The following is a 13,949-nucleotide window of genomic DNA, read 5'->3' on the forward strand; positions in this document are numbered from 1 at the left end:
TTTGAACAAACTTGTTGGTTTTGATTGGGACAACAGTATAATTTATTTGAATCAATCTATTTTTTCATTGTCTTAATTAAAATAAAAAATAAAAATCCAAACACAAGTGTTATAAAACATTGGTGTTGAAAATCGCACAAAATCTCCCCACAACGTTGTAAAAATCCACAAATTATCGTCAAAATAAAATATCTTAGATATCATATCGTATTGTGATATTGTATCGTATCACTCATATCGTGTGATATTTACCAATATTTGAGGAAGATCCATAAATATGTCGAGTAATCGTTTCTATAGAAATCGTAATGTATCACGATATTGATTACACTGTACATTACGGTACTTTGTTCTTATAGTATTGAGAATGTCAAAACCACTACCTTAACTACTATTTACGATATTGTACCAATGCCGGTTAAAGTAGTATTATTGTGATAATTTTGGTTTGTTATACCAAAATCCAGTCGATATTTTTTATAAACATAAAATATATGTTATTAAAAAAAATCGAAAAAATATCAATTTTAACCAATCTATGAAACTCAATATATGCATGTAGCAAAAAATCTTTAACCCTTGAAAATGATAATAAAATAAAAATATTTAACAACAATAGAAAAAAGCTTTTAATTGTTTGTGGGTCAAACTCTACTGAAATGGGTCAAACTCGCGGCCGCCGGAGGACCCTTCCCCACCACCATGGTTGTGCAAGATATATTCATTTGTTACCCCACCAAATTCTTCCTTGTCTTCCAATGTAGCAGCAACAGGTGGCGGTAAGGGGACATAATACCCCATTGTTGGTGCCGCATGTGGTGGTGGTGGTGGCGGCGGCGGCCGCACAGTAGGAGCACCTTGCGGTTGCTGGTGGTGAAGGAAGCCAACTTGGACCCCGCCATCTCGCCTAACAAACTGCGATATTTGGTTCATAGAGCCACGCTCAGGGTCCTGCTGCATGCGGTGGTTGTTGAGGAAAACTGTGAGCGACTCCAAATAGTCGTCGAAACCTAGAGATGCCATTGCTGCCAGCACGTCCTCAGTTGTGACTGTTGTCCTGTAGTCACGGCGGCACCGCCGGTTTGCCTCGGCAGTGATAAAGCTGATGAACTCAGAGACGCATTCCTGGATAGCTTCCTTGGCATCGTCGGCGACTTTGGCATGGGTTGGGAGGACGCGCCGCAAGATTCGGGTGATATTGGCTATTGGCATGTACTCGTCCGCGTCTCTTTTGAAAGCCTGTGGGGGGCCCGCGATGTTGGCGGCATTGGTGGCGGTAGCAGTTGCACGGGCGGCACCCCCTTCCCGGATGACTATACCTGAAATGATATATGCAACATAATAAGAAAATATTGATGATCTCATTAATATGTATATACGTATGATGTGTATCGATAAATGATATATGCAACATTAAGAATTAAAATAGAGATGCGTCCTTAAAATGATTAAAATTATATTGACTTAAATATCCCGTTTGATCGAAACCAATTTCATCCACATTAAGAACCCTTTATAATTTGATCCATATGGTCACATTTTGTTTTGTGATAAAATAAAGACCAATATAATCCTTAAGTGTGATTTTTTTTTTGATTGAATTAAGGAACTAATTACACCGTGTTGGATTTAAGTAAAAACATGGAAATTTAGGATCCAATTAGTACATGAACAAAATCAAAATAATTAATATTAATATGTTTTCTATGTTTGACCATTTTTTTTCTTCTAAAAAGTACCATAGAAAAAAAAATTAAATAAGGCGTTGCTCATCAAGCATAAAAGAACTAAGAATTGAATGATATACGAAAGCGGCAAAAGATCGTTTTTTATCTAATTAACACAAAGATATCCATGAAGCATCAAAAATATTTGTGAACTTAAATCGCACCAAATTAGCTAATAGAAGATCGACTATCCTAAAATTAAATCTAGCAAATTAACAATTGATTTTTACTTCTGCAAATGAGAGATGTGAAAATTAAATTGAAAAAAAAAAAGCAAATATATGCACATTGTTCATATGGATTTAGTCTTAAAAATCGAATTGCAGGAAAAATTGAGTGCAGTTGTACCAGATGTGCGTGCTCTTCTTGTATATTTATATTCTATGTTTGGGCTTCCTCCTTTCTCCATCTTCGAGTTTTACCTTTGATTCAAACTCTATATTATTTTCACCCTTTGTCTTTTATTCACACAAACTCAATATCTCTTACGCCTCTTACTCGTGTGTATGATGAGTTCTGATGTGTCACGGGTGTTCAATATATAGACAGGATCCGAGACCTTTGAAATGAGTCAACAAGGGTGGTATTAGGGTGGTTAAAAGGTAAGGGCAAAATAGGCAAAAAAATATTAATTGTTTTTTTTCCAATAAAATAGTGACCTATTTAACTTTTCTATAGTGAGTAGAACTTTATGTGGAATTGTTTGTTTAAATAGTAAGTGAATTGTTGTAGAGTACCATAAAATTTACTAGTGAATGTGATTGCGTTCATTTACTTAAGAAGATAAAATATTTGATTTTTATAAATATTATATTTTATTTATATAAATTATATATAAAATAAATATGAAAAATGGCAATTTTTTTGCAGAAAGTTATTGAAATTATATCAAGCAAAAATTCATGTATATGGATTCAGTTTACTCATAAACTGGAATTAATCTCGATCTAGATGCTATCATTTACTCGCTGCTCAAGTGCTAATATAGGAATTATTGAAATAATTATTACGTGGGGATATACAAGACTTAATTGCGACAACTATTTAAATCGTCTTAAAAGCGAATTGTTGAATTGATATATTTAATATGATTTTCAAATCTTATAAATTTCAAATAATTGCATTTATTTACTTGCAAGGTTGAAATAATTAATTTTTGTACTTCTTGAATTCTAAAAGCAAGTAAAATAATATAACATATTGATGTTTTATAATGCAGAACATATTATACGAGTTGGAGTTAATAATTAATACAATCCGATTATTTTTCAAAATAAAAGATACCGAGTGCAAAATTCTTTTTTTTTTTATTTTCTGATCATCATTATTATACATGTGGATTGCTATAAACTTACATCTCTAAGTATTTATTTTTTGATTTATCATATCATATAGTTTGAGAACATACTAATAATTTCTCAAAACATGTCATAGTTCCCACTAACGGTCAAAGTTATCTTTTTGTCTAACTTTACAACTTCGCACAATTCACTACATTACTTTTAACAATAAAATTACGAATGGACCTTTGAGGAAGTGGCTAATGTAACCACATACGGCTCAATAAATTAAGGGTAAATTACATATACACTCCTGAAGTATGCAAAATAATTTTAAGGTCCCTATAGTATCGGTAATTACAATTACCCCTGAAACACTATTAGAAACTCTAACGAGATAATGTATTGGATATGTTATTCTGATAGAGCTCTAACATACTATTAGTTTCAGTAAGTGATGGCCAACATAGAGCTAGGGGGTGAGATGGTTCCCCCAATATTTCTTAAATCACCCATAACTCTATGTTGTCTTCACCACTTGCTGAAAATAATAGTCCCTTAAAACTTTATCGGAACAACGTATCCAATGCATTAACCTGTTAGAGTTTCTAACAATGTTTTAGGGGGTAATTATAATTACCGATACAACAAGGACCTTAAAGTTATTTTAACATACCTCAGGGGTGTGGGTGTAATTCACCCTTAAATTAAACATAGTAAGTGTAACACATACGGTATTGTTATCAAAGGTTGTGCTACAATTATGATTAAGAATCGGTTTTGTTTCTTGAAAAATGGATCCCATTACTTCAAAATATGGGTGTAACAAAGTTTATTTGCATTGATACATATAGGTTCATCCGCCATCTATAGTCATTGAAGCTGAATCTCTCAAAGATTTGTGTGTGAGAAGATTCATTTTGACTATTGAAGATCACAAGATACACTCTAAGCATTTAAAAAACCTTTATCTCGAAAAACTCTACATTAATGAAGAGATGTTTGACCAAATAATCTTAATTTTCCCTTTGATTGAAACTATGCGCCTCGAAAGATGTCTAATATTATCAAGTACTATATATTGAGGTGAGTAATCTCCATAATCTCTAGCAATTCTGTTTTCAAGAGAATTCTCTAGAGAAACATCATCCTATCATTTAAATTAATCCCTCGTCTCTCCAGACAGTAAGTCTTTCATGAGGTGATTTGTTTGGTTTTATAAAGCGGACTTCTCCAAGCTCAATTGTTTATTTATGTGCAAAGTGAATTATTCATTTGATCAACACTTCTCGATACGTCAATTAGTTTCACAAAGCGGACTTTTGAGAGAAGATTTTTTTTAAAATATAGCCCATTCCTACATAATTAAAAAGTTTTGAAGTTTAGTTTCAAACAAGAAAAATGGTTTATAGGAAAAAAATTCAGAGATAGAAGTTATGCTCAGTTTTCTAGATTCACCCAACCGCATTCGAGAAAAGTGACAGTTATGTGTCTTCTGAAGCCAAAAGAGTCCTAATCACCAACCTTAAGTTTGCATTTCTAAGTGCTTTGCTTGTTTAGTTAGTTTATTTTACAATTTTTAATCTTTTTGTTAGATTATAAGGTGAATAAACTAGACTTTTGGTCCCTCAAGTTTACCTCGATTTCACATTTAGTCCCCCCTAGTTCACAAAAAAAATACACTATTAGAAAAACAAAATTTAGCAACGGACAAACTCATTGCAAAATGACACAAATCCGTTGCTAATCAAGATTTAGCGAGGAATAATGATCGTAGCTAAGTCCATCAATAAATTCCGTGTCGCTATCCATATCTATTGTTTAGCAACAGAACAATCCATGACTACATTCGTCGCTATTTGAGAAACACAACAATCCCTCGCACAATCCGTCGCTATTTTAGCAACTTAAAAATTCGTGGCTATATATGTCGCTAAATTTGAAATATGTTGCCAAACTCATCACTATATGTAAGAAAGACAAATCCGTTGCAAAAATAGTGTTCGATTTTTTTTAATATATATTTATATAACATATAGTGACAGGATATATATAAGATAATATTAATTGGTTATCGATTATTAATTAGCATCTTATCTCTTTATCTCGTTTACAAAATGAAATTAATCTCAATGTTCACTGATATATAATTGGCTCAATTTCGTATATAGTTCAAATGCTTACACACATTTCATATATAATGTTTTTAAATAAAATATACACATGTATGTGATGCATGATTGATATGTGCAAATTGCAATGCAATAAAGAAAAATCAATATTTAAAAAAAGATATATAAGTGAAACAAACTAAAAACTCGAACTTGTATTATCTTCATCATCTACAAGACGCCAACTATATTGGTGTTAAGTTTTTGGTTTTTTGTCCCTAAAAAATTATAATATTTATAAAGAATGGTAATAAAAAATAGTACTTGTAGAATGGTAATAAAAAGTTAGAGCAAGCCTAAACTCTTCTAGAACAAAAATACCCCAAAAGGGGTGATAAAGAAATAAAATAAAAAGGCAATCTAGTTTGATCCCTTATGAACCCCCCCCCAAAAAAAAAAAAAAGAAATTTTAGAGCCGTCTATATTAAGTTTGAAATATAAAGATTATGGAGGATGCCATTTAATCCAACAGCCTCTGGCTGCTACCCGCTCGTTGACCATCACGCTCAAGTTTTGAATAACTGCCCTACCAAGCGAAGTCGACGAACGTTTGACCACCTGGACATCATTGAGAGCTCTCAAATACGTGAAAATATGCCTTACGATACTCACCGTATTCATCGTAATTTCCTCAAAAATAGTCTTGCATCTACTCTTCCATATTTCCCAACACCCAAACATAGAATTCCAAGAGCCAACATACATTCCTGAGTGTCAGTGTCGATGCTAAAATCTTTTGTCCATGCTATGACCAGGTGATGGACTGATGCATATGTATGAGGTTTATGCCACGTTCTAGTATAGTAACTCCACACTCCATGAGCAGCATCACAGTGAACAAATAAATGAGTTAAGCTTTGATACGATTTATTATTTAATATATTATTTAATTAATTGTTTAGTTAGTATTTTATTATTAATTAATTAGATTAGTATATTTATAATATATATATAAGATCGTGTGTTTAGGTTTAGGATATATATTAAGCATTTAATTAGTATAGGTAATTATGTTTTCTAGTTAGATTAGGATTCTAGGGTTTTATTCTCTTTCAATAGTCGTATTGTGCTAGGGTTTTATTATGCAGAGATAAATAAAAAGAAGAGTTTTCTTACGTTCAGTAAAGAAATCTGATGATACTCAAGAGATCGTATCAATTGGTATCAGAGCGAAGTTGCGATAACACCAACGCTTCGTTAGCAAAGCAGAGATTATATCAAAGCTAAGCTGGAGCAAAAGTTGAGATCACATCAGAACTTTGTGAAAATCATGATGTCCGAAACAAGACGGTTAGAGCGATTAGAGAAATCCGTAGAGAGATTACGGATTGTTTTTCAGAAATTGCTCGAACAAAGTCACAGACGACGTCAACAACAACACAAAAGCTGAAGGGACCGCCGCCCATCACCGCCAACGCCAACGCTGCCAGCATCACCGCCGTTGCCGAGCCTATCGCCGGAGGGAGAGGAAGAGAATGACGATGACTTTTTCGAAGAACCCCAATTTTTTGTGAGTTCGCCGAAAGAAGAATTATCGGATTCAACCTGAGGTAATTTGGGACCAAGATGAGAAATTAACCGAAGACGAGAACGAAGAATCACTCGTCTTAAGTGAGATAATTTGGAACGAACACGAGAAGTTAAGTAGCGAGGAGGATAAAGAAGAATTAAAAAATATAGTGGAAGGAGGCCACGACTTTCAGGAGAAAGGAAACGAAGAAGTGCTTGTGATTGTGAGTGAGCCATATTCTATAAAGACGGTCGAAGAAAAAGTTACAGTGAATGTAAGGAAGACGAAACTGGAAAAGACAATTGAGACGAAGGTTGATTTATCGGGTAAGAGATTGAGAAATTTCGTTCGGGCAGATTGAATCATATTCGGAAAAGAGCTCGATTTTTCGTCATGTTTTTCGGATTCAATCGGAAAGCAATTCGATGGCGTCAAGCATAGGTGGAAACACAAAAAAGAGAGACGATTATTGGGCAGAACCTTGAGGACAAGGTTCATTTCAAGAGGGGTGGTTTGATACGATTTATTATTTAATATATAATTTCATTAATTGTTTAGTTAGTATTTTTATTATTAATTAATTAGATTAGTAGTATATTTATAATCTTATATATAAAAGAAAGAAACGTTGGGCAACCCTAAAAAACCCTAATGGTATTTTTTTAATTAATTATTTTTAATATTTTTTCTCTACTAATTTTCAACAATTATCAATCTCCTGTTTTTCATCAATATATCTCAAATCTTAAGAGAGAAAAATAGGAGATTGATAATTGTTGAAAATTAGTAGAGAAAAAATATTAAAAATAAATAATTAAAAAAATACCATTAGGGTTTTTTAGGATTGCCCAACGTTTCTTTCTTTTATATATAAGATTTTCTTATTATGTATTAAATTGATTTTTTTTTTTACTCTTGAAATAATATTTCGTGCATCGCACGGGAAAAAATGCTAGTATATATAAGGTCGTGTGTTTAGGTTTATGATATATATTAAGTATTTAATTAGTATATAGGTAATTATGTTTCCTAGTTAGATTAGGATTTTATGGTTTTATTCTCTTTAAATAGTCGTATATATTGTGCTAGGGTTTTATTATGCAGAGATAAATAATAAAGAAGAGTTTTCTTACGTTGTAAGAAATCTTATTATACTCAAGAGATCGTATCAAGCTTTCCCGTTAAGATGAAAATATAACTTTACATAAGAAAATACTAATAATGTCATTATATATATATATATATATATATATATATAAACGCGTATCGATATATGAATATGAGATATAATAATATGCAAGCGCAAGTTCTTGCATTTCAGCTCATTGGTGTCTCTTATTTTGTAGGTTAGGATAGCATCGTAATTGTGGGTTGCAACATTCAGAAATATATCAGAAAAACTACAACGCGTAAAGTGGAGGAATAGATGATTGGAAAAGTATAAATTAACTTTATGTTGTAGATATATATATAATTTTAAAACATTGGATAAATAATAAGTTTGATTGTTTAGTGATTTAAAGAATTGAAAATTTGGATGTAATTAGTGATAGGTTTTGTGAATGAAATTGGGATGATGTATTCTTAAAATACGGAATTCTGTGTTTGGAATAATTCCCATTCAATTTTTATATTTGATATTCTTGAGATGTTTTAGTACTAGTGAATTGGTTCAAAAGCAAAATATGAGAATAAATAAATATAAAAGTATACCCGACGGTCGCGAAAAACATTGCCGACGGATTTTTTACATGTAAAAGTATATACGACGGCCTTTTTTCTTGACAGGCTCAAACTGTCGGAAAACTATTCTCGACAGTTTTTTGCTTTTTCTTGACGGTTTATATCCGTCGGACCGTCGCGTATTGCGATAAATGTTTTAGTACTGATTGTATTATTTAACCTTATCATGGTAACCAAACAAGACGTAAATTACCGAATAGGAAAAACAAGAATAAAAATGGCATGTTCCTCACCTCAAGATTGTTTACACGGGATTTTATAAGAAACCAAATCTTGAGGATTGAACATTTCCTTCTATTTAACATCTTCTAATTAGGGTTTTTCCGTGTTTGAAAAAGTCACTACTAATTATTAGATGCATGAAAAAGGCCAAGGGAAAAGTGTTGGATCGATTTAATAATATAGATCGAAAACACGCAGCGGAATAACTTAAAATAGAGAGGAGGAGTAGTGGAGAGGAGATAAAATTCTATTACTCACTCAATCAACACAAATATATAAACTCACTCAAGAACTCTCTTTTGATTCTCTCTAAAATACTTCTTCTTGTTTTTGACTTGCTCCAAATGAAAAAACTACATAGACTATTTATAGGATTTTCCTAGCATGTATCTACACAAATACATGAACACATAATTAATAATATTCTTCCTCCATAGCATTATACATGAATCTCTCCAAAAGACACATTCATGTATTCTTCCACATTCATGAATTATAAAACCTTCAATACTTTGAACTTTGTTGGCACGAGATTTCTGTTTGTGAAGATTGAAGAAATCCGCTATACGTGGAAACTAAAGATTGGCAAAGATTTGTTTTCCATGTTTATTTTGGAATTAATTAGAGTCCTATTTTTGTAATATTGTTATTAGGACTTAGATTTATTTCCATGTATTATATTCTAGTTAGGTATCTTTTGTACTTATCTAGAATAGAAGTAGAAATCGACTAGGATTCTATTACCTAGTTAATCGATTTCTTAGGGCCCAAGTTAGGTTTAGGGTGGTGGATTTCGTGCCTATATAAGGCCCTCAACCTCATATGAGTCCGATGGAGCTTTAATCGAGAATATCCCAGCATAAAGGCTTTGAAGGGTGCAGCCCGTGCTGCAGCCCTGTCTGCACGACAGGTGTGGCAACAGAACAGGTTTCTTCTACCAGGCCATAAAGAAGATCGGCGTTTCGGGAGAAGTGCTTAAAAGATCTCGGGAGAGGTCGATCCGCCGTTTGAAGGAAGTTCAACATTGGAGGAAGTCCAAGAGTGCGGATGGAGGAATTGCTTTGATTATCAACAAGTTCGAGTCGTGTGCAAGAACGGCGTATCACATAAAGAGGGAGTCTTTAGTGTTTTATTAAGTCCTATTAATGTACACATAAATCTGAACTAGTTTTGCAAGTCCTCGTGGATGTAGGGTACGTTTGTATCCGAACCACATTAAATTGTTGTGTTCTTTATTCTGCTTTTCGTAGATTTATTACTGTGACAACACAACAATTATGTTACGTCACCTAATGTCGTAACAAGTAGTCTGTCTCAACAGATGAGTGGACTTTGATAGGCATTCAAATTCAACAAACTTGATTAATGAATCTAGCTTATTCATTTCCAACACGCCCCCCTAAGCTTGATTCACGCATTCCAAGTTGTCTCCTCAACTTCTCGAACAATTCTCTCTTGAGGGGTTTCGTGAAGATATCGTCAATTTGATCTTCGGACTTCACGAACTTCACTTGAACTTCTTTCTTTGCAATGCACTCTCGGATGAAATGATATCGAGTATCAATGTGTTTGCTTCGATCATGAAACACTGGATTTTTCAAGACTGCAATCGCTGATTTGTTATCGACAAAAACTTGTGTCGAATCTTCTTGAGCAAAATTGAGCTCCTTTAATAAGCTCCTTAGCCATATTGCATGACATACACTCGATGTCGCTGCCACATATTCAGCTTCACAAGTTGATAGAGTAACTATTGGTTGCTTCTTCGATACCCAAGTGAATGCTGAATCTCCAAAGTAGAATACAAAACCACTTGTACTCTTTCGATCATCGGGATCTCCGGCCCAATCGCTGTCGCTATATCCGGCTAGCTTCAAATCTCCATTTGTTGGGTAGAACATACCCAAATTAGTAGTTCCTTTGATGTAGCGGAGTATCCTCTTTGCTACTTTGAAATGGTACTCCTTTGGATCTTCCATGTATCGGCTAACAAGACCAACTGCAAATAGAATATCGGGTCTTTTGCATGTAAGATACCTCAAACTTCCAACCAAGCTTTTGAATAAGGTTGGATCAACGGGTTCTCCTTCAACATGCTTCGACAATTTGTCTCCAATGTCAATTGGAGTGCTGATTTCCTTGCGTTTCTCCATTTTGAATTTCTTTAGCACATCTTTTGCATAGCCTTCTTGTGAGATGAAAATACCATCATCTTGTTGCTTCACTTCAATGCCAAGATAATAAGACATCAACCCAATGTCTGTCATCTCGAACTCCTTGGCCATCTCTTTTTTGAACTCATCAAACAATTTCACATTGTTCCCTGTAAATATTAAATCATCAACATACAAGCACACAATTAGCATATCACCTTTATCGACCTTCATATATAGCGCATGCTCATGTGGACATTTTTTGAATCCCTTTTCCAAAAAATATTGATCAATGCGGCTGTTCCACGCCCTTGGTGCTTGCTTTAACCCATAAAGTGTTTTTTTCAATTTTAGCACTTTATTTTCTTGACCCCGAACCAAGTAACCTTCGGGTTGGTCAACGTACACCTCTTCTTCAAGCACTCCATTAAGAAATGCCGATTTCACATCCATTTGATAGATGTTCCACTTCTTTTGAGCTGCTAATGAGATCAGCAATCTAATGGTCTCCAATCGGGCAACGGGAGCAAATACTTCGTCATAGTCAATTCCCGCCTTTTGCTTGTACCCTTTGACAACAAGCCTCGCCTTGTATCTTTCCACCTCGCCTTTGGAATTCTTTTTCACCTTGTAAACCCATTTGACTCCGATAGGTTGATGCCCCGATGGTAAAGAAGTGAGCTCCCAAGTATCATTCTTCTTGATAGCTTCAATCTCTTCATTCATGGCCTTTCTCCACTTCTTGCTTTTCCATGCCTCCTCAAAATTGATAGGCTCCGTATCAACAAATAAACAGAATAAGTTTGGATTCTGATTGAGTTGATCATAAATCTCATGTAGAGACCTTGTCTTTCGAGGTCCTTCACTACTCGAACTTTCACCATCGGAAGAAGATGCAGGTGATGATGGTGGAGTTACTTCATCTACGGGCTCCACTTCAACTTCCTTAGTTGTTGCCTCAAACGGGTAGAATGTGTAAAGCTCCTTTTCTTGAGCATTCCAATCCACAAACTCTTCTCATCGAACACAACGTCTCGACTGATTTTACTCTTCTTCTCAACAGGATCATACAACTTGTATCCTTTCGCAGCTTGATCATAGCCCACAAAAATATACTTTTGTCTTTTGTCGTCAAGTTTCTTTCGTTGTTGGTCCGGAACATGCATATGGGCAATACTCCCAAACACTCTCAAATGTGCTATGCTAGGCTTGAATTCACTCCAAGCCTCTTGTGGTGTTTTCTCAAAAACACTCCTCGTCGAACTCCGGTTTGATAGATACACAACACAATCAACGGCTTCTGCCCAAAACTCATTCGGCAATTGTTTGGACTTCAACATGCATCGAACCATGTTCATAATGGATCGATTCTTCCTCTCTGCGACACCGTTTTGCTGGGGTGAGTATGCAACGGTGAGAGGTCTACGAATACCGTGCTCATCACAAAACTTCTTGAACTCACTTGGAGTGAATTCACCTCCACGGTCAGATCTCATCGCCTTAATGTGATAGCGACTTTGCTTCTCGACAAGAGCTTTGAACCTTTTGAAGGTTGAGAATGCCTCCGATTTTTGCTTCAAAAAATATACCCATGTTTTCCGACTGTAATCATCAATGAAAGTCAGAAAATAGCGATTCTCCCCTATTGATGTAGGTTCAATCGGACCGCATATATCCGTATGGATTAACTCCCAACGGTTGTGTTGCTCTTGACAAAGACTCCTTTGGAAAACTTAGTCGAGATTGTTTTCCGGCAATACATCCTTGACATACTTGATCGGGATGATCAATTGATGGTAGTCCCTTCACCACCTTCTTCTTGGACATCATCTTTAGTCCACCAAAGTTGATATGGCCTAGCCTCAAATGCCATAGCCAAGATGGATCCTCGTAACACGCCTTTAAGCACTTCGCCATATCGTGATAGATATTCAATAAGAACATCCGATTGCTTGTCATTGGAATAGTAGCTATCAACGTACCTTGGCTATTCTTCAAGTATAGGTTACGACCCTTCATATGGACGTCGTATCCTTTCTCTAGCAGCTGGCCAATACTTAGGATGTTTGTCTTCATTCCCGGCACATAGTAAACATTCTCGATGAATTGGTGTGCTCCACTTTTCAATTTGAAGAGTATTCTCCCTTTCCCTTTGATGGTAATCTTCGACATATCTCCAAATGAGATACTTCCCGTCACGGACTCATCGATCTCTACGAACATGTGTTTGTTCCCGCACATGTGGTTGCTCGCTCCCGAATCAAGGTACCACGAGCAATCTTTCTCCTCCGTCGATTCTTTACACGCCATTAGGGATAGCTCGGAAACTTGTTTTTCTGTCGCTTCAACATAATGAGTCTTTTCATCACTTGAGTCATTTCGACACTCCCAATCATAGTGTCCGTATTTGTGACAATTGTAACATTCGACATCTTTCTTGTCTTGACGCCGATTGAATCCTCCTCGTCCACGACCTCTTGTTGGTCGATTCTCTTGCTTCGTATCATCATTGTCATACGAGGATTGTCCTTCACGACCTCTTCCACGACCACGACCGCGTCCACGACCACGGACTCTACCTCAGCCTCGAAATCGAGCACCATCATATTTCGGTTGGTCGGCAAGGTTTGTCTTTGCTTGAAGGGCTTGTTCAACTTCGGGCCCTTTGTTTCGCCTCTTGATCTTCTCCTCATGGACTTGTAACTTGCCCAATATCTCGTTCACTTTAAGACTCTCAACGTGGTTTGACTCTTCAATTTCCACGACAATGTAGTCGAACTTAGGATCAAGGGCTCGAAGTATTTTTTCGACCACTCTCCTCTCTTCCATTGTTTCACCATTTCTTTCAAGTTGGTTGACGATCGAAACCACCCTTGAGACGTAGTTGGAAACATCTTCGGAGTCTTTCATCTTCAAAGACTCGAACTCTCCACGAAGTGATTGGAGTCGTACCTTCTTCACCTTATCAATGCCTTTGAAAGCATCGCTAAGAATATCCCACGCTTGCTTCGCCGTAGTAGCTTGAGAAATTTTCTCAAAGTTACTATCATACACCGAGTTGAATGATGGACAACGCTCTTTGATCTTTCACCTTGGCTTCTTTGGATGTCTTCCTTTGGGCTTGGCTTAACGAAGCCAAATTC

At 35.5% G+C, this 13,949-nt stretch overlaps 1 protein-coding gene across 1 annotated transcript; it reads right to left on the reverse strand.

Moving 5' to 3' along the window:
- Positions 1-651: 651 nt before the first annotated feature.
- On the reverse strand, positions 652-5,883 carry LOC148770519 (uncharacterized). Its single transcript, XM_088817882.1, has 2 exons — positions 5,709-5,883; positions 652-1,319 (listed from the first exon to the last, which is right to left on the reverse strand). Exons 1-2 carry the CDS (start codon positions 5,881-5,883, stop codon positions 652-654), a joined length of 843 nt encoding a protein of 280 aa, XP_088674008.1.
- Between the last annotated feature and the right edge of the window lie 8,066 nt (positions 5,884-13,949).

The sequence above is a fragment of the Erythranthe guttata genome, chromosome 5 (assembly GCF_056151865.1).
Source record: "Erythranthe guttata isolate IM_541 chromosome 5, IM_541, whole genome shotgun sequence".
In the NCBI taxonomy this organism is placed as follows: Eukaryota; Viridiplantae; Streptophyta; class Magnoliopsida; order Lamiales; family Phrymaceae; genus Erythranthe; species Erythranthe guttata.

Bases quoted from the DNA above. Each gene is read 5' to 3' on its own strand.
- LOC148770519 (XM_088817882.1), bottom strand. From the start codon at position 5,883: ATGTATGTTGGCTCTTGGAATTCTATGTTTGGGTGTTGGGAAATATGG. The intron at 1,320-5,708 runs GTAGGGCAGTTA...ATATCATTTCAG, and splicing joins ACGTTCGTCGACTTCGCTTG to GTATAGTCATCCGGGAAGGG.